Raw genomic sequence first — 21,267 nt, 5'->3', positions numbered from 1 at the left:
AGAGAAATTAAATATCCTTTTATTTTTTTTCTCTTACCATCCTTTTTATCTTATCATATTTAATAAATTTAATATAAAGTTTATTATATTTGCCTTAATCTAAAAATGTAGTAGAAAAATAAATTGTAACATATTCAATGAAGAATAAATATTGAGAATAATTAAGAAGATATTTAATTTCTTTTGTAATGTCCGAAGACTCGAGCAAACATCCGGTTTAATAGGTTTCCGGACCGTTCGTATTTGAACAACTGAGCTGGAAAAACTTGGTTCAGCGGACCTCTCCCTTACCCACAAATTTTCTTGGTTTCAAAATGCCGTTATCCACTATCCCAACTGCATTCAGCTTACCAACTGCTGCCCCTTCTGTTCTTCAACACAAGCAGGTAAGTCAATGTTCATCCTGTCCACATATCCTCTTGATCGGTTCCCAATTTCCCCATAATTCACAAAACCAAGCGATTTTATCTACTAACTTAGCCAGTCTAGGGCATTTTCATCTCCGCTTTTTGTTTTATAGATTGTCGATATTGGAGAATGTTGGATAAAAAATCTAAACTTTAGAACGCTAACTTGCAGGTGAATTTGAATTCGAACTTCGGGGGCTCAAGAAGAGTGGCGATGAACAAGATTGGTAGAGATGTTGAGTTTGGTGTTAGGTCAGTTTCTTCTTCGATTCCGTTTGATGTGCCGTTTCCTGGTGATTATGAAGAACTTCTTGATCAGGTTGGAATGTTGGATTTGAACAATAGTGCTTGAAATTTGTTTGTTTGTTTGACATAGATCCATAACAACAATTTAGTATCTAGAATTTGAATTTAAATCTGCGATTAACAGGCAAAAGAAGCAACTCAGATAGCTTTGAATGATGGAATACAGTTGATGGTGAGTTAGTTCTTTACTTATTCTTATTTATGGATGGAAGATGCAAAAAATTACATGTCTATAGTTTCTATAGAGTTTGTACTCCACAACTTTCAACCTCAGGAGATTGAGTTTCCAACTGCTGGGCTGGAATCTGTGCCAGGTTTTTTCTTATTCAACAGCTCCTCTTTGTATTTTTTTTTATTTAATTTTCAATTCATGTCCATTAGTGTGACTATTGAGCTTAAATTATATAATGTTAGGCGATGGTGAAGGTGGTATTGAAATGACTGGAAGTATGCAATTGATTCGTGAATTTTGTGACCTTCTTGTAGTACCAGAAAAGGCTACAAAAACCAGAATAGTATGTAAATAAACAGTCTATGTAATTCTAATATCTGTTTCACCATATTATATTATATATATGTTGGAAACTGATGCACCAAAACTTGCAGTTTTTCCCAGAGGCTAATGAAGTTCAATTTGCAAGAAAATCAGTATTCGGAGGTGCTTCTTTCAAATTGGATTATCTAACAAAGCCCTCATTTTTTCAAGATTTTGGTATTGTTGAAAAGGTTAAAATGGTTGATCGTGTTAAGGAAGAAGATGAGCTGTTCATAGTCGGCTATCCTTATTTCAATGTCAATGGTATTTTATTTTTCTTCCATTGTAAATTTAGCAGAAGGTATTTTAAGCTGCCATAATTTTTGAACACAGAAATGCTTGTTGTGGAAGAGCTTTACAGGGAAGCAGTGGCATCCACTGCTAGGCAGATGATCATATTTAATGGGGAACTTGATCGTATCAGATCAGGCTGTATCCTTGGCTTTCTAATTCTTAGGGTTATTTCTTAAAAGCTTTCTAGCTTAGAAGATTGATAACTATTTTTTTTCTTGTTGTTGTCCTTGAGTTTAAAAACAAGATTACCCATCATTCTTCTATCCAAAACTTGCTCAACTTTCCAAGACTCTTTTTCCCGTGATGGAAACTGTGTATTACATCCATAATTTCAAAGGTCGCAATGGGGGAGCCCTTTTCAGGTTTGCAGCAAATGATAATAATAGAGATTCCTTACAAAACCTTCAAATTATATATAGTTGATTACTTGTTGTTTTTCATCACCCTGAAGCACATTTCTTTTTTATAAAAATTCAATTAGGTGTTACCCGGGCCCATGGAAGGTGCTAAGGAGATTGGGAAGTCGATATGTGTGTGTGCATCAGCAGGAAGAGATGCCAACCCTCAAGGAGGTTGCTTTGGATATTCTTCCCTCAGCAGCTTAATTAAAAGTTGTAAGCTAAGCTAAGTTGTGTGCTTATGTCAAACTCTGGAAATCCTTCATGCTTGTAGAGATCTTTTGAATGATTTTAATTTGTGAAATTTCAATTGCTTATGGCTGCAATCCTCTTTCATGAGTCATACATCGGTTCACTGGTTTAATTATATGCTATAAGCCACTGTTTGTTGTTTGTTTAATCAAGTCAGTTTTTCATAGTTTCTTACAAACAGATCATTGTTGTTTGTTTGTTTAACTTGGAACCTGATAAATATATTTGTGGCTTATTGGAACTCAATCTGTGCCTATCCTATCCTTGTATTTAATCTTAAAAATATATTTGTTACACCACTTCAATCAGTACAAAATGTGAAAATCAGTGAGCTTTGAGGGACTTGTATGTAGGTGATTCATCCATAATTAGGGATCATCACCCAGAATCACGCCTGAGTGAACCATTTTATGACAAATCACAAATCTGAATAGCTTTCCATGAATGGAGTTTTTGAACCAATTTTACTGCAAGAACAATATTTTCTTAACCATTCTGGAAAAATATGGAAAGTTGGTGGGCAAAATTAACTTTTTCCTACTTTTTATGTTAGGAAACGTTGGTATACTCATTTCATTCTTTGATAAGTAATCAAATTCAAACGACAAAAAAATGATCTCTTAAAGATCCATGCACAATTAGAGCAATTAGAGTGTTGGTTGATACAATAGTAATAAAAAAATGCTGTTACATAAATTGTGTTCTATATTGGACGAAACTCAATGCCACAAACCATGAGACCAGACATAGTTCCTTCAAAACTTATGAGTTTCAAATCCATAGAAATAGAATCAGAATCATCAGAAGAGATGGTTTCCCACACTATGACCTCCATCCACCCATCTTCCCTCTGTTTTGGAATCCATTTAATTTTATCCAAGTCCACTATGTTTGGGGATCTGAAAGAAATAATTTTGGTTCTTTCCTTTTTGTAAGGTAGTAAATCCCTTGCTTTCACCGGACATTTGAGCCCACCACAATTTTCTGAAAGCTTGAACATAAGGAAACAAGCATACGCTGTATCTGATGAGAGCATTTGTGTTTCAATGTCACATTTGATACGTAATTCATGGCGAGAGAGAATCTCAACATATTCTCCAAATCTGCACCTATATATATATATATATATATATATATATATATATATATATATATATATATATATATATATATATATATATATTAAGTCATCATGTAATTACATCATTCCAACAAAGATCAAATAAAGATGAGTTTATGATATTTGACTCAAAAAGCAAACCTCAATTGGGATTGAAGTTTTATTTTGTAGGACTTCACATCTGAATGGTCATATATAACAGCTTTTGCGGGTAGCATATGGCATTTCTTCCAGTTCTCTTTGCTTAGTGAAAATATCTGTTCATCATAGAGTTTCAAATTTGCATTATCAAACCAGAAGGATTTTATATATAATACATATATATGATCAAAATCTGTGATGATACCTAATTTCGGTAAATTAAAAACAAAAAAGAATCAAACCTTTTCACCCTTGTCAATAAGAATTCCTTTGAAAAGAAGGTTGTGAAGCTCCTCTTTGGAGGAGCTTCGGATATTATTTTCAATTTCAGACCGGTTGATTATTTCTTGACAATGATCAATTGTCATTTGTTCAACCAAATCCATGTTTGACATTGGTTTCAAGGGTCCTATGTTTCTTTCATTATTTAATTCTTCATTACTATTAGCATCCACCTGCATACAATGGCATGACTATGTCAATATAGCATATATTTTGTTCATCTTCTCCTTACATACATATACATACATACATACATGCACGAATCACGATGCATGCCTTCTTTGACTTACATGGTGAATGGCCTGAAACTCTATGCCTTCAACAAAGATTCCCCCACTTCCACAATAATAACGAGAAAAGCTCTCTAAAAGAACATCAAATTCAATAGCACTTTCCTTATCATTATTCCAAAATCGAAACAGTTCAATTGTAAGCCAATTGCTTCCAGTTTTCCACTCTGCAAAATATGCATTTAAGGTTTCGTCTGACTTCTTGTATTTTAGATTCACGTATAATGGTCTACTAGAAACCTTTCTTCGATCACAAAACTTGAATACTAGGTAAGCTCTATACATGACCCCAGGGGTTAAAAATTGAGTTTTTATGTTGATTTGGATGTTGAGATTTGAGAGATCTGGTATCTTTGCAACCTTTGCAAACCTACACAGATATATTATAACATTAAAGACCCTATATTATAATTAGTATACTGATCACATGTTTTAAAGAAACAAAGTCGGAACCTAATGAATGAGAAAGAGAGAGACCTTGATTTTCGTATAGATCTCCACTTCACATTTTTGTAAGAAAACTTTGTTGCTGAGATCACTACATTGTTCACTCCATTCATGCTTATTGAAAACCACTGTTACAAAATAAGAACATCAAAAGTGGTAAAAGAGTGAGAGAGAGAAAAAAAGGTTAAGATTGAATTACCAGTTTTTCTTTGGGAATGAGAATTCCTGAAGAAAGGAGGGAATGGAGATCCTTCTTGGAGCTTAGATTTGATATCGGATAATTTGACACATGAATTATTTTCTCATAATCTCTAGGCAGCTTTTGCTCCCATTCCCACTCATCCTGTGTACAGGTGAAACATTAAAACATTAGAACTACAAGCAGTTAATGCTTGGAGAATCACACAAATTTACTTCCTATGGTTATGAGCATTACTTAATCATGAACAACATTTCATCATGAAAATGAAGGAACTTACTTGACATACAAAGGCTTTCTCAAGTTCTTTTACAACCTCTGCCATTGTTGGACGTTCCTCTAGCCTTTCTTGCAAACATTGATAGGCAATTGTTGAAAAAACAACTAAAGATTTTGCATCAATTTTTCCCTTCATATCATGAAAGATAATATCTTCCAATTGATTGTTTTGGAAGCATTGTACAGCCAACTGTGAAAGAAATATCACTCGATCATCTTCACCTCCATGGATTGACTGTTTCTTATCAATATTTTGTGTTTCAATTGCCAATCTCCCTGATAAGATTTCAAATAAAACCACACCAAACGAATAGACATCCGATTTCTGGGTTAAATTTCCTGTGGTTGCATAGAGTGGATCATAATAACCTAATGTCCCTACACCTTTGGGTATGATAAAATCAGAAATAACAGCTTTCCAGTCATGATTTAGTAGAATGATACTGCTTTTTATGTCTCCATGAACTGAATATTGGGTATCAGCACCACTATGAATGTGAGCTAGCCCATGTGCAACATCAATGCATATCTTTAGGCGTTGTTTCCATGTTAGACTTGTGTTTTTCACATGCCTTTTCAGACTTCCATTAACCATATGCTCAAAAACAACAATCCTCTCGTGTGCCTCTTCACAAAATCCTAAAAGAGGAATGATATTCTTGTGGCTATAACTATAAAGCATTGTGATCTCTTTATAAAATTTGTTTCCATTTGAAGTAACTATAGGATTAAGCCGCTTTACAATAACATCATGGTGTCCCTTGGAATGAGAAAGTTCTCCTCTATACTCAGTGTGATGTACTCCTTGCTCTATTACATCACTAAAGTCATTTGTAGCAAATCTAATTGCATCAAGAGAAGTTCTTAGCCTCTCCACCCCTTTTACATGGGATTTTAATGCTTTTTCAAGTTCTTCCACCACTTCTGGCATTGCTGGGCGATCATCTCGATTTTCTTGCAAGCATTTATATGCAATTATTGCAAATATAAATACTGAATCCGGACAAATTTCGTCATCAAAAGTGGAAGAAGAACCTTTTTCAAATTCTTTCTTTAACTTAGGATCAAGAATCTCAATGATCTTATTCTGTTCGAAGCAACGTTTAGCCATGTGGGGTAAAAATTCAGGGTCATCTTTGGACCTTGGAAAATACGCCAACCTTCCACTTAATATTTCAACTAAAACCACTCCAAATGAATACACATCCGACCCCTTTGTTAACATACCTGTCTTGTGATATTGTGGATCAACATACTCAAGTGTTCCTGCAACTTGAGTCATTACAAAGGTGGCTTGTAAATTTGCAGGCCCGATTCTTGATAACCCAAAGTCACTGATCTTCCCCACCCAATTTCGATCCAACAAAATGTTTGAGCTCTTTATATCACGGTGTATAATCCTATGATACTCTCCAACACCATTATGAAGAAATTCAAGTCCATGTGCAGCATCAAGACAAATTTGTAGACGTTGTGCCCATGTATGATTGTTCTTACAAACATACTTATCAAGGCTTCCATTTGAGGCATACTCTGAGATAAGAATACGCTCATGACCTTCATCACAGAAGCCAACAAGTTTGACAAGATTTTGGTGCTTAAAATAAGGAAGCACTGAGATTTCTTGTAGGAACTCTGCAGTTCCTTGTCCATATCTACGATCTAATCGCTTAATGGCAACTGTGCTTTTTCTTCTTTCGAAGCCTGAGAGTTCAATCATAGAAACTTCTCGATATACATTTTCTTTGATGTATTTTTGTACATCAAAATGGAAGAGATCTGCTTTATACACTTTCCCATATCCACCACGTCCTATTAGAAAATCATCATGAAAATCACGAGTTGCTAGCTTTATCTGTTCTAATGGAATTTTCATGTGTTCCAAGTTTTTCACCTGCACGATTGAAAAGTCATCATAAAGAAGTCATATGCTCTTGTATGTATGTATGCATGTGTGTATGTATCATACATACAACATTCGAACAAATTTTCCAGGAAGAAATTAGTTCCTGCCATTGTATATAGAATGATAAGTTTCTTTACCTTGTAGCAGTCTTCGTCTTCTTGTTTTCCTTTCAAACTTTGTGCAACCTAACATTTACACCAGCCATATACAAATAAGATCAATGTGAAATTGTAGTATTCTTTAATTAAAGATGTGAATTTATTCATTTATTATGATGAATAAATGAATAAATGCAAAATTAACTTACTTGTTGAAGAGCCAATGCATTCTCAAATTCCTGTTGAAGTCTCAAGACTTGTTCAAGTTTTTGCACAATCTGAAACATTGATGGGCGTTGCCATCGACTTTTTTCCACACATTGATATGCAATAGCTGAAAAGGTCTCCAAGGAATCCGGATTCATCTGTTCCCTTAGAAATGGATCTATGATCTCATTCAATTTCCCCTCTTCATAGAGCTGATGAGCCAATGGACCCAGAAATTGTTTCTCATCTTCACTTGTCTCATATACTAATCTTCCACATAAGACTTCAAACAACACCACCCCAAAGGAGTATACATCTGATTCTTTTGTTATAATCCCAGTTTTCAAGAACATCGGATCCACATACCCATTTGCACCAAAACCATCACTAATGATCTGAAGCATCGGATCCATCATGGAGAGGCCCAAACCACCTATCTTTGGTTGCCAATTTGTGTCTAACAGAATGGTTCTGCTCCTAATGTCACGGTGAAGAACAGTATGGCCTTCAAGACCATTGTGAAGATAATTCAACCCATGAGCTGCACCAAGGCAAATTTGGATGCGATTCATCCAATTCAGCTTTGCACTACTTAGATAGTTATCCAAGCTTCCGTATGCCACAAACTTCTCAACAAGGATCTTCTCATCATGTTCATCACAGAAGCCAATAAAAGAGACGATATTTACATGTTTATATGAAGAAAGCACTTTGATCTCGTTTAAGAAATGGGTTACTCCATGGTTAAATCTCCGATCAACCCGCTTTGCTGCAATCTTTATACGCGTTCTTGAGTGTACAAGTTCTCCCATATACACCATCCCGTAACCACCCAGTCCGATGACATTTTCTGGACCAAAATTGTTGGTTGCCTGTTTTATACCTTCAAATGGAATTCTAAATTGATCTAGTTTTTGGAGGATTCTGATGTCATCTGGTTTTTGGAGGATCGACATGACGATTCAAATTGGTAGCCAAATTACAGAAGGTATTGTAATTTGTAAGTAAAAGTGAAGTTGTGTTGTGGATAAACTAAAGTGAAGAGACTGTTGTCTGTTGATGAGGGTCATGAACACACATTTAGATAATGCAAAGACAATCACGTGCATCCGTAGCTCCTTTTATCCCATGGAATTGAATTTGTCAACGATTTAAAAGGCAGCCAAAAAATGACTACATTATGTATGTAGCCGACAAATCGTGACAGTTACCTACTTTTGTCGTATTGGATCAACGGTCAAAGAGTGAATAATCGAATCGGTCGGTGATGACCAGAACTGGGACACGTGGATCAATCGATGAGGCAATGATGTTGGGTTAATCGTTTATTTATCGGGTCACAGGTACGGGTCATTGGATCACGGTTCAATAGTTTTGTTTATGGGTCAATGGGTCATGATCCTGTAGCTTAGGGTATTGGTAACTGATGGATGATATCCACAAATAATAAACATGGAAAATAAGAATTGTTTACTTGTTCAAAAGTAAGACCGATTCATGGGGGTTTTTTCCCATATCTAGCTTTACTTTAGGAGTAAGTTTACGAGATTATGATCTATTAACTAGATTAGATAACATAGTTAGAGTAGTATATATAGCAGTAGCTTTCCTTGCATTAGTTGTAACTTTGTTTATTGAATATAAAGAACAAGTTTTCGTTCACATCATATGTGAGTAGTGTGTGTTGCGTGTGTGTTTTAAAGGGCCTATACCAACAATTGGTATCAGAGCGGTTTAAAAAGAGGGCCGGTTTGAGAGTCGACTTTCGAAGGGGAGGAGCCTTCGGGTGCAAGGCTGTCATCACAACGGAATCGGGGTGTTTGGCAACGGTTTCTCGGCCGGACATTCTAGTTAATATAGATGGCAGAAAAATGATCGCCGTGTGCAGCAGGTGGCTACAGTTTATTGTGGAGGTTCGATCTCGGAGTTGGCAGCAGATAGCTGTTGAGGATGCTTTCATAGTAGAGGCGCAAATAAAGTCAAGACCGCAAAGATGCAGTCTCTATCCTTGATCAGAAATTTTCCCGATTAAAGAGAGCCTAACCAGAAGCAGAAAAGAGAAGCGGAAAGAAATCAGAACATCTGGGTTTTGATTTGGCTTGCTCACAGCACGTAAAAGAAAACAGAAGAAGTAGGAGCTTTGTTTTCTTGACCAGTGGAAGAGGACTCTCGATAGGAACGGGTTAGATCGGAAAATGTTGGGGCTATCACAAACAAGACAAGGTGATGATTCCAGTGGCGGGTTGTGGATATGTCACCGGAAAATGGAGAGAGTTACCGAAGTTGCGGGAGAAAACGAAAAGAAAAGATCCGTCAAAGCAGGTGGCTTTGGGTTTGTTTCGTTTTTGCATGTGAAAGAAGACGGTAAAAGCGGGTTGCTTTGTTTTCTTGATCGGTGGAAGACGACTCTCGTTTCACAGAAGTATTAGGAGAAAAATGGATTTTGTGTGGTGACAAACAACAGCCGGGTATGGAGGACTTTGGACATGACCGAGGTGAAGGTCGGGTGTCCGGGAAAAGTCGGGATTTGGTGATAACTTTGGACGTGACCGAGGTGGAGGTCGGGTGTCTGGGAAACGTCAAGAATCGAGTTGGTTCGAAAAGAAAGTGGTTAAATGCTGCTGTGAGTGAAAAGTGTGAATAAACGATTAAGGTGGTGATTGTTGGGTTAATCGTTTATTTATCGGGTCACAGGTACGGGTCATTGGATCACGGTTCAATAGTTTTGTTTATGGGTCAATGGGTCATGATCCTGTAGCTTAGGGTATTGGTAACTGATGGATGATATCCACAAATAATAAACATGGAAAATAAGAATTGTTTACTTGTTCAAAAGTAAGACCGATTCATGGGGTTTTTTTCCCATATCTAGCTTTACTTTAGGAGTAAGTTTACGAGATTATGATCTATTAACTAGATTAGATAACATAGTTAGAGTAGTATATATAGCAGTAGCTTTCCTTGCATTAGTTGTAACTTTGTTTATTGAATATAAAGAACAAGTTTTCGTTCACATCATATGTGAGTAGTGTGTGTTGCGTGTGTGTTTTAAAGGGCCTATACCAACAAATGATGACCATTGTGATGTGTGCGATGAGAGAACCCATATATATTTTCTTCTTCTATCTGAACCTCCCATTGGAGGTGGTGAGTTCAACTCCAGGCTCTGTACTTACTCTTTAGGGGGCGGAGGCGGAGGTGGAGGTGGAGGTAGAGGGAGGGGGACGAGATCATATGGGGAAGCTTGGGCTTTGGTTGGGCTTGGGCTGACTTTAAAGGAAGCATCATATCCTATTTTTTACATTTTTTTTTACAAAAATATCAACTTATAACACTAGTGCAGTTTAGATTATTATACGTCATTATTATTTTTTATCTTGTAAGCTATATTTTAAAATATTTATTTTTAAAAATATAAGTTATAAATATATATAAATTATCAAAGTCATTTTTTCATACATACCAAAGATCATATCCATTTACAACTTAATAATTAACAAACATGTATTTCAATTCCATTTGATTTTCAAATCTCATGCTAATTATTTTTATCAATTCATTCCAATTAAGTGTATGCTAATTATTTTTTATCAATTCATTCCAATTTAGTGTTGGGTTAGTAGGATAGTTTTTAGGAACTTGTCTTTACCACCTTGTTTTTATTGGTTTTTTAAGTAATGGGGTGTAACAAAAACCTTTTCTCCCGACTCCCGATAATAATAATCCAAGTTTGGATGTTACAACTTCATATACACAATCATAATAAAGTTACATAAATACAAAAATTAAGTCCACAACGAAGTCCATATATAAGGCTTCACTCTTACTTATAAAAAATCTTTCTTCAAGTTATGATCAACATATTCTTTCCATATGATTAAGTCTTCAAATTTTTGGAACCTGAATCCGAGATGCATGAAATAAACATATAATATGTAAGACAATAATAGCTCATTAGCTACATGGGCTTAAACATAATAAGTCTATCAAAACAATTGATAAAAATTTTTGTTCAAAAAAAAAAAAAACTTCATGCAATATATTAGATATGTAATGTATGATCACACACAAATGATACCTTACGTGTATTCGCATCATGCATCCGTATTGATATAAGATCTTACTTATGTATTGATATACGGTCAATCAATTATATATTATACCGATATGAGCACATATGCATTACTCAAATAGTGTCGCTCTATCATCCTTACCAAATATGGAGAACAAATCAACCTATGAAGGTATCTTAGACCTCTACTTTGTGAAGCGAGGTAGTAGCCCGTGAAAGTCTTTATCCCATATTTAGGATATTATGTGTTTAGACATTATGCATGTACATCACACCAATGTATTTATGAACACCATTTTTTTATGCAAGTCAATCACACACAAAAGTCATGGTATGTTCTTGTGTAAACATAAACTTGAATATATTGAATACAATCATATGTTATTGCATAGAACTATAATATAACAATATAAACTTTGACATGTTCACATAAGAAATCATGTTGTCATTCTAAGCATTTAACATTTGTGAAATCACAATAAAATCACAACACTGCAAGAGTCTAAGGGGTTGTTTGATAATTACTGACTGAGTTAGAGCTGACCTAGTTAAGAGCTGACTGGGTTAGAAATTCTGACTGAATCTATATTCGACCAAGTTTATGTTGTTTGATTATTTTTTTGACTAGCTATGCTGAATGAGGAAAATGATTATTTACATTTTTGTATCTGTGTCGGCTAAAATATATCTGTTTTCGTACGAATTTAATTTCGCCGAACATTATTAAATTAATAGTTTAATACAAAGCTAAGTTTTAATTTTAAAAAAAAATTAAAAGTTTTGAGTAATAAATACAAAACTAAGTTTTATTTATTTTAAAAACAATAATAACCAAATATAAATGGCCATGTCATTATGTCAAGAACCATGAGTAAAAGGACACGCAACAACCTCAAATAATAAATTAATACACCTTATATTCTTCTATCTCTTTTCATTTCGTTCACAATTGTAGAGAGAGAATGGGATCCAACCCAATCTCTAAAAAAAGTTACGGCTCTTTTTCAAAGAAGTTCCATGCCTTCTTCCTAAATCATCGACCATGATAACACCATCGCTCCAAATCTCAGCTTATGTTTCGTTCCTATGGGAAGAACAACCAGTTAACCACCGTGAACAAATGTCTGGAGCTTCCTCCAAGGATGGCAATGGTGGAATCCAACATTATTACCAAAATACCCCACCCTCTTCTTATCCTTGTTCTATTCGATTGATCACAATTTTCATTCCTCCTAGACTCAATCAACAGGTAAAAGGATGCTTCCCTCTCTTTCTCTCTCACGAAGACACAATTTTTTGTTTGGGGTTAAATGGATGAAAAGGGTTGCAGTGTTTGTGGTGGGTTTCCTAGTTCTTGTATCCGTGGCATGTATATGACTGGTTTTATGGTGCCGAATGTTAATGGATCTGTAATGCAAAGGGCAAAAACGTAAAGAAAACAAATAGGACCGAGTCAGCTACTTTCAGATCACGTACTGGGTCAGAGGGTGTTGACCGAGTCTCATGCTTTTATTGCACATATCAAACACACTGACCTACATTGAGTTGACCGAGTCATCTATTTTTGTCTGACCAGACCTGGTCAGACCCAAATCAAACAGGACCTAAGCCTTTTACACAATGGCTTGCTTGGATTACATTAATACACACTGTAGATTCCATCATTTACTATTTCATGAAGAAAACCAACAAAGTCATTGTAGGCCATATTCACATAATCAATAACATTAAAATTTAAGATTGTATGGTATGTCTATGGTAGGGGGGTTTGGAACAAAAAGACCTTCATAATGTATGCTCAATATTAGTGAATGTGAATCACCAACACCAATGTGCATGAAAGTTAACCATCCTACATGTAGCGAACTTTAGTGTGGAGATGAGGTTCAAAGTTCTAACATTGTATATAGTTGAAGTATAATTATATCTTAATTGATGTTGTGTATAAACTAAAATTGATTATAGGTTATGGACAAAAAACCGTTGCATTTTCTACAAAAAAATGAAATACTTATTTGATTCCATGTTATCTTGTTATACAAATAATTGCTCATAAAATTTCAGCTTTTTCTCTAAGTGGCATCATAAGTTAATGAAACATATACATAATATTCTAAATACAAGTATTTGAAACAAATACCGATTTGATTTCATGTTATCTTGTTACACAAATTATATTAATGATAAAAAATTATGACGAAGTTACACAAAACTTGTAAAACTATGATAATAAGTTTTTCATATATATCCTTTTTTTTGTTTACTAATAGTTTTTATTTTTTAACAAATATTTAAATATATTTTCTCTATCTATACAAATCACTAAAATTTAGATAATTCAAATCCAAAAAAAAGATTTTACATTTTTTTTTCTAAAAAAAAAACCTTCAACTTTTTTTATTTTTTTCCAAAAAAACTCTTGATTCTTTATAAAAAAAAATAAAAAACATTAAACCCCCCTCCAAAAAAAAAGCCTTATATTTAACTCGTTTTTAAAAAATAATAAAAAACATGCAAAAAGAGCCAAAAAAAAAAAAAATAGTAGTTACTCAGGAAAAAAAATTATAAAAATACGACTTTTGATATTAAACCAATAATTAAATAGAATTTTTTTTCTATTTAGGAAATCACTAAAATTTGGATAATTCAAATGAAGTAAAATTAATCAAAGTATTTTCCATTTGATAATCCCATGGTCTGACCCTCTCTCTCTCATATTCCCCACACTACATACTGCTTGCAGACCGACATCATCAACTGCCGTGAACAGTAAAGATTGATCGTATGTTTTCGTCTCCTTCAAGTTACACACACTCCAACACACACACATACATACGAATTATTTGTTCCTATACGTCAGCCACCGAATAGTAACGTCAAATATTTTGTCAATTTCACCCAACCTTGCAGGCCGATTTTGACTTATGTCTTAGTTTGACCGGAATATCTAGGTTCATCAGATCGATGATGTTGATTGGATTTTGAAGAGATATATTCTTGAGTTTTTGGAGTGTGGGGTTTAGGTTTATGGGCTTAAATGATTACGTTACGTATAGTGATTGATTAAGTTTTGGGGTGAAGGGTTTAAGGCAATGACTAGTGGTTATTGATAATTGAGGATCAGAAACGCAGATTAAGATGTCGAATTCGAAAGTAGTGTATGAAGGGTGGATGGTGCGGTATGGGAGGAGGAAAATCGGGAGATCTTTCATACATATGCGGTATTTTGTGCTGGAATCGAGATTGCTTGCTTATTACAAGAGGAAGCCTCAAGATAATGTGGTAAGAATCAACAGTGAAGTTGAATTGGATTACCGAATGCATGCACTATGCTGTATGCTTTACAATTTTGCATTTGTGTTTGTTGTTTCTTCAGTAATCAGGCTTTTGCGTTTAATAAATCGTAGTGAATTTTAGTTGGAAGCATTACCTGTTGGAGCAGATGAAATGTATTTATACTTGTATTACATTTGACTGTGGGTTTCATTAGGTTCCAATCAAGACATTGGTTATCGATGGCAACTGTAGAGTGGAGGACCGAGGGTTAAAAACCCAACAAGGACTTGTAAGTTTCTTTTAATCCACCTTTTTAATGTATTTATTGATATGTGGATTGGAACTTAAATATCTTGGAGCTTATAGGATACGTGTCTTGTTTCTGAAGCTTGGTTGTATTGCTAGTTTAGAAGGATTATGCCATGTTGTAGTGTTGTCTTTTCAGTAATGGAGCATGAAGTAGTTTGTTTCCTGTTGTTGGCATATTGTGCTAATTTTACTTCACTCGTTTTTTGGGGGAACAGATGGTGTATGTTTTGCTTATATACAACAAGAAAGAGAAATACCATCGGATGACTGTATGTGATCTTTTTCCCCTTTCTTCTTCATGTATAAGGAAAAGGAACCATTTTTAATTTGTAACTGTTTGGTGTTGAATAAATTGTCTCTTTTGTATATAGATGGCAGCTTTTAACATCCAAGAGGCACTTATCTGGAAAGAAAAAATTGAATCTGTTATCGATCAGGTATCTTTTCTTACAAACTCATATTATTGGTATAACCAGATCTTTACTAGCTATTGTTTTAATGTTCATTTTATCTCAAGAAAAACTTTGACATGTATGTATGATCAAGTCTTGTCATTTCCACCTACTGATCACATACATCTTTGACTTTTAAATGACTTGAAGCATCAGGAGTCCCTAGCTGCTAATGGGAATAAATATCAGTCTTTTGAATATAAATCTGGAATGGATAGTGGAAGAAATGCTTCCTCATCAGATCAGGAAAGTCAGTAAGTAAACTTCACTTGTATTCTGCATTTGATTGTTAATATTACACATCTTTACACTTTATAGCCATTATCTCGTGTTTCTTTAAGTATAGTTCTAGCTGTTCCTTATAGGTATAGTGCTGCTGAAGATGAAGATGATTCAAATCCAAGTTTACTTCGAAGAACAACAATTGGAAATGGTATAATTGGTTTCTTCATTTGTTTGATATAATATTAATCAGTCTTTTGCATGCTTTTCTACCTTTCTATAGCTCCTTTATCTGGCATTAGCAGGTCCTCCTGAATCTATATTGGATTGGACTCAAGAAAGTTCTACATTAGCAAGCCAAAATGCAACTAATCAAGCAATTTCTAGGAAACACTGGAGGCTTCTTCAATGCCAGAATGGTAACATAGTCTTATTAAGTCCTCTGTTACTTGAAGTAATGGAGTAATGGGTATTAATGGGATTTCTCTTGTTAAAATTTCCAGGACTTCGTATCTTTGAAGAGCTTCTTGAAGTTGATTTTCTTGTAAGGATAATCTGCTTCTATCTCTGTTCTTGCATTTACATAATTACAACACTGTAATAGGAAAAAAAAATCCATGTTATTTTTTTATGCAGCCAAAGAGCTGTAGTAGGGCTATGAAGGCTTCTGGTGTTGTGGAAGCCAGTTGTGAAGAAGTATTTGAGCTTATAATGAGTATGGATGGAACACGTTCTGAGTGAGTTTTGTTGAAAATTTATTTATGCTTTATTGTTCCTTTTTTAATATAATTATCTTTTCTCCATAGCATGATATATTTATTCATTAAACATATGCAGATGGGACTGTAGTTTCCAGGATGGTAGCCTAGTTGAGGAGGTGGATGGACATACAGCTATTCTTTATCACAGGCTTCAGCTCGATTGGTTCCCAACGTAATACTTTTATTGTTTTTATTTTATTATTACTATTTTTTTTCTTGGTTATATAAAGAAACAGAAAGCTTTCTCATACTTTTAACAGATTTGTATAATTGAAATTAATATTTCAGGTTTGTATGGCCACGGGACCTTTGTTATGTGCGATATTGGCGCCGAAACGATGATGGTAGTTATGGTGAGTGAAATGCATTTACCATTTTACCCTTGCTGCTTAGCCTATATTCTTCTCTTATGTATGTTTTTGTCATCTTGCAGTTGTGCTGTTTAGCCTATATTATTAGCCTATATTATTACCATTTTACCCTTGCTGCTTAGCCTATATTATTACCATTTTACCCTTGCTGCTTAGCCTATATTCTTCTCTTATGTATGTTTTTGTCATCTTGCAGTTGTGCTGTTTTGCTCAAGGGAGCATGAAAACTGTGGTCCACAACCAGGATATGTTAGGGCTCATATTGAGAGTAAAATTTTCCCTTCATTGAAACTTCTCTTAGAGGCTTTTTCTCTTAGCATCCCTTTATGTAATATTGTAATGCTTACTATTATTATGTGTTTGTATGTGAGCTTGATTTAGGTGGAGGGTTTAATATTTCTCCATTGAAGCCTCGAAACGGGAGGCCAAGAACACAAGTTCAGCATCTTATGCAGATTGATCTGAAGGGATGGGGTGTGGGTTACGTGTCATCATTTCAGCAGCATTGTTTGTTACAAATGTTAAATAGTGTTGCTGGACTTCGGGAATATTTTGCTCAAACAGATGGAAGGACTGTTCCTCCAAGAATTCCAGTTATGGTTAATATGGCATCATGTAATGTTCCCTCAAAGGAGACACATAAAAACCAGATGACTTCCATTCATGATCGAAATCAGTCCCTAGATAATGCTGCAAAAATGATGGATGAATACTCAGATGAAGATGAAGACTTCCAAATCCCTGATGAAGAGGTTAGGAATAAGGCTTAGTTAATTTATATTACAATGTTTTCTTCACTGGAAGACCAAATACCAACATCTATCTGGATATAAAATGTTTTCAGGCATATCGTGTTGAGCAGGAGATGAAAAGGGCAGGTTAGAAAGTATTCATTAATATATTGTTAGAAAGTGTTTTTTTTTCTTATCTAATATGATGGATCCATGTGTTAAAGTTGTTGAAGAAGAAGCTATTGTTGAAATGGACTTGTCCTGCTTTTCGGGCAACCTTAGGCGAAATGACAATGAAAATGGGCGTGATTGTTGGAGAATATCTGATGGGAACAACTTTAGAGTGCGTAGTAAGCGTTTTTGCTATGATAAATCAAAGGTTTGTATCACAGTTTTTGTATATCTTTTCATTCCTCTTACGTCTCTTAACTTTTCCCTTTTTAAATCTAATCTAAAGATGCCTGGAGGCAAACATCTTATGGATCTTGTTGCTGTTGACTGGTTTAAAGACACCAAACGAATGGACCATGTTGCTAGACGCCCAGGTTGTGCAGCACAAGTAAGTAGTTGTGATTTTGTGAACTGTGAAGTTGTTAATTCTACAGGTTGTTTATTCTTACATGTTTATATACTTATTTCTGTATAGATTGCTGCTGAAAAAGGGCATTTTTCCATGGTGTTCAATCTCCAAGTAAGTAATCATGTTGTTTGTAATGTTATGTATTATGTATTATGTATTATGTATGGAAGAAATAAGAGTCTTTCTACTGTTGAAGGTACCTGGTTCCACAAACTACAGCATGGTTTTCTATTTTGTGACAAAGGAATTAATACCCGGGTCTCTTGTGCAACGTTTTGTTGATGGTGATGATGAGTTTCGTAATAGTAGGATGAAGCTCATACCATCAGTCCCCAAGGTATTTGACTTTTAAGTTTGACCATGATACTATACAGTTGTTGACTTATTCTTTGACATTTGATTATTATAGGGGTCATGGATTGTACGACAGAGTGTTGGAAGCACACCTTGCTTACTTGGAAAAGCAGTTGACTGTAACTACATCCGTGGTGCCAATTACTTAGAAGTAAATCATACCTCCTTTTCTCTCTCTTCTCTTCTTGCCTAATCACTGCATTAACTCAAAAAATGAAACACTGACTAGACTAAGGGGCTGTTTCTTTTTTGACCTAATGGGTTAACCACTTAAACTGGAAACCTATGGATGCATTAACTTTGTTGAAAATTGAAATGTTTTTTTTTTTTGGCAGGTTGATGTTGATATTGGTTCTTCTACTGTAGCTAATGGTGTATTGGGTCTTGTAGTTGGTGCCATCACTAGCCTTGTTGTGGACATGGCTTTCCTTGTACAGGTCTGTTAAACTCCTTTCACCTTCTACTTTAATTCCAACTCTTCTATGGCTGCCTTTTAGACTAAATACAAGAAATATCTATTTATTAATTATTATAGCATCTTATTTTCATAATCTTTTTCTTATTATATATAGAAATATTACTTTCTTATAAGACAATAGATTTTTACCTTGTGATGTTTATTTATTTATTTATCAGGCAAACACTATAGACGAATTGCCAGAGAGACTAATTGGTGCTGTTCGTGTTTCCCATTTAGAGCTATCATCTGCTATTGTTCCAAAGTTGGAACCCGACACAAGTTAAATATACAAACTTCAATGTGGTTACTTTATAATCTGTGTTTACAGCTTAATCAAATCATTTGTCAATGAATGAGTAAGGCCCTGTTTAAGTAAAAAAAAAATATATATTTGACAAATTGATGGCAGACTTGGGGAAATGGAAAGGAAAAAAAAAAACAAGGGCAGATTTGTAACAAGTTAGGATTTGGTACTTGCATAGAAGAAGATGTTAAGCTGTTCAATACAAAGTTGTAAATGGCATTGTTCTTAATTTCAGATCTTGTTACATGCTTATGGTTTCCTCTCCCCATTGTCATATTATTAATACATAGCGATTCAAAGATTGTTTTCATAAAACAATGAAGAATGCCAAAACTTCATTATTTAGTTGATACAGTGTGTTATGCATTTGGAAAATCCACAAGTGCTAGGTCTGAATTTAGGTCTGAACATTCTGAGGATGTAACATTTTAAGTATGTCAAATTATGGATGTCACATTTAACATGCCTTGTATTGATAGTACAAGATAAAGATAACCACCAATAGTGTTCAACATCGACCTTACAAAAAGATGGGTGTTACAATCAAGCTCTCCTAAACCCGAATGGGTGAATTTATCACATCCATACCAAGTTCCAACTTAATGGTTGATCAAGTCATGTAAGACTTAGAATTGAAGAAGCTCCCTTGTTTGAGTCTTCATACTTTGTCCATGAATATCAACGGCTGCTACCAACTATGTATTAGTAAGAACACCTATATATAATTATCAATATTCAACTTGAAACATTTTTTTGAGTCGGTCTCAATAAAGGTGTTAAGGATTATTACTACCGAACCTATTTAAGTAGACATTAGATGTTCATCATTAGTTGCTAGCAAGACATTAATTGGTAAATAGTCCATCTATTACAAAGATGTTGAGGCCTCCTAAGTATCAGTCTCAATAGACATCAATCACTAATTACTAGTGAGATATTAATTGGTCGATAATCCATTTATTACCCAAGATGTTGAGGCCTCCCAAATATCAGCCGGTGTTCCAACTATACTCAACCAAAAGTTATAGCTACTAATTTCATGTCATCAATATTATTAGCCTCTCGGCTCCTTTAATCACGTGTGATCTTAAAGGAACTTCTATGGATCTCGAATTTCCTTTAACCGAAGAAATAGAAGATGAAGAAGGGATACCAACACCGAGTTCCCTTGTAGAGTCTCTTTGTTTCCTGAAAAGCTAGTTGCTAGCTTATAAGCTAGTTAATAAAAAATGACATTTAGTAAAAACTAGTTGATAAACTATGTTTAAAATATAAAATAGGAATATGTTTTTAAAATTAATTAAGAGTATATTTCGAATATTTTATAAAAGCTCATGCAATTGCAAAAGCTAGTTTAAATAGTTTTCTTTAAAAGCTAACTTATAAACTATTTTTTGTTTGCTAAACATGGCAACTTAAAAATGCTTGAAAAAGAAGTTGTTTTATCAGCTAGTTGCATCTCGTCAAACACAACCTTAGTGTTACGGTTATTTGATTTTTTGGGATCTAACTATTAGTTTGATACCAACTATAATATAATTAATTGTCCAGAAAAAAATGCAATAGTCTTTTTATCCCTTTATACATAATATCAACCTCTCTATCTTCTTCCATGGTGCATCAACTGTTGTTTTTCGTTTGAAAGTGATGAATCGTTCATGTTTTGGGGCTTTGCGCAAATTAACTTAAACATGTGGACCCATTTGTTAATTGTGATTCAAATATGGATGTTTTAAGTTTTTGGAATATGCACAAGTCAACCAAAATGTAATGAAAATGCTAGTTTTCTTCCTATTTTTAGAAAAAGGAAATATGTGGACCTTGTTTTTCACATCGACGACGACAGTACCCATTTGCACCATGTTTCTTTCATTTGTAATGTTTTAATCTACTTAACAATACATTATAATGTTTTTGGTTATTTTATACAACGTTACTTAGATATTAAGAATTTTCAAAATCACAAAAGTTGGTTATTTGATAATTACAAATTTAAACAAATGATGTGGATTTTTTGTTCAAAATCACGAAAGTTGGTTATTATTATTATATTTTTTCTTCTAAGTTCTATAACCTTCGTCGTGTTGGAAATTATAAAGGTAATCTTGCAAGTTGTCAAATTTCCTTTATCCCACATTGATGGGGGAAGAAATTTTAGTGGGTTTATATAAAATTTCTTTTGATAGACCTTCAAAGGCTTTAGTTGATCAAAGG

At 34.4% G+C, this 21,267-nt stretch overlaps 3 protein-coding genes across 6 annotated transcripts; 2 read left to right on the top strand and 1 right to left on the bottom strand.

Annotated features, from left to right (window-relative positions):
* Positions 1–229: 229 nt before the first annotated feature.
* On the top strand, positions 230–2,266 carry LOC145058819 (LOW PSII ACCUMULATION protein (DUF1995)). Its single transcript, XM_079006706.1, has 9 exons — positions 230–386; positions 580–726; positions 838–885; positions 988–1,027; positions 1,128–1,228; positions 1,320–1,512; positions 1,582–1,680; positions 1,787–1,904; positions 2,024–2,266. The coding sequence occupies exons 1-9, from the start codon at positions 315–317 to the stop codon at positions 2,145–2,147; spliced, it is 942 nt and encodes a 313-aa protein (XP_078862832.1). The 5' UTR covers positions 230–314; the 3' UTR covers positions 2,148–2,266.
* A 522-nt stretch (positions 2,267–2,788) lies between these two features.
* Positions 2,789–8,368, bottom strand: LOC145057933 (uncharacterized). Of its 2 annotated transcripts, none has more exons than XM_079005851.1 (9): positions 7,164–8,368; positions 6,994–7,041; positions 4,952–6,844; positions 4,672–4,815; positions 4,503–4,600; positions 4,026–4,395; positions 3,696–3,908; positions 3,454–3,569; positions 2,789–3,295 (listed from the first exon to the last, which is right to left on the bottom strand). In XM_079005851.1, the coding sequence occupies exons 1-9, from the start codon at positions 8,115–8,117 to the stop codon at positions 2,896–2,898; spliced, it is 4,236 nt and encodes a 1,411-aa protein (XP_078861977.1). In that variant the 5' UTR covers positions 8,118–8,368; the 3' UTR covers positions 2,789–2,895. The 2 variants fall into 2 exon arrangements, with proteins under 2 accessions (XP_078861977.1, XP_078861976.1); XM_079005850.1 differs by having other exon boundaries at positions 2,789–3,301; positions 7,164–8,365.
* A 5,506-nt stretch (positions 8,369–13,874) lies between these two features.
* LOC145057804 (protein ENHANCED DISEASE RESISTANCE 2-like) lies at positions 13,875–19,305 on the top strand. Of its 3 annotated transcripts, XM_079005706.1 has the most exons (22): positions 13,875–14,015; positions 14,144–14,515; positions 14,724–14,798; positions 15,034–15,087; positions 15,190–15,255; positions 15,421–15,524; positions 15,636–15,703; positions 15,795–15,911; positions 15,996–16,036; positions 16,129–16,229; positions 16,330–16,425; positions 16,542–16,606; positions 16,821–16,892; positions 17,006–17,376; positions 17,469–17,502; positions 17,580–17,734; positions 17,813–17,914; positions 18,002–18,046; positions 18,132–18,272; positions 18,345–18,440; positions 18,625–18,726; positions 18,926–19,305. In XM_079005706.1, exons 2-22 carry the CDS (start codon positions 14,372–14,374, stop codon positions 19,031–19,033), a joined length of 2,157 nt encoding a protein of 718 aa, XP_078861832.1. In that variant the 5' UTR covers positions 13,875–14,015; positions 14,144–14,371; the 3' UTR covers positions 19,034–19,305. The 3 variants fall into 3 exon arrangements, with proteins under 3 accessions (XP_078861832.1, XP_078861833.1, XP_078861831.1); XM_079005707.1 differs by having other exon boundaries at positions 13,922–14,515; positions 15,798–15,911; XM_079005705.1 differs by having other exon boundaries at positions 13,922–14,515.
* Positions 19,306–21,267: the final 1,962 nt, after the last annotated feature.

This window comes from Lactuca serriola, chromosome 6 (genome assembly GCF_051521515.1).
Source record: "Lactuca serriola cultivar US96UC23 chromosome 6, Lser_US96UC23_V15, whole genome shotgun sequence".
Classification (NCBI taxonomy): Eukaryota; Viridiplantae; Streptophyta; class Magnoliopsida; order Asterales; family Asteraceae; genus Lactuca; species Lactuca serriola.
Note: the sequence above shows the minus strand (reverse complement) of the source record. Positions and strands in the feature narration are given on the sequence as shown.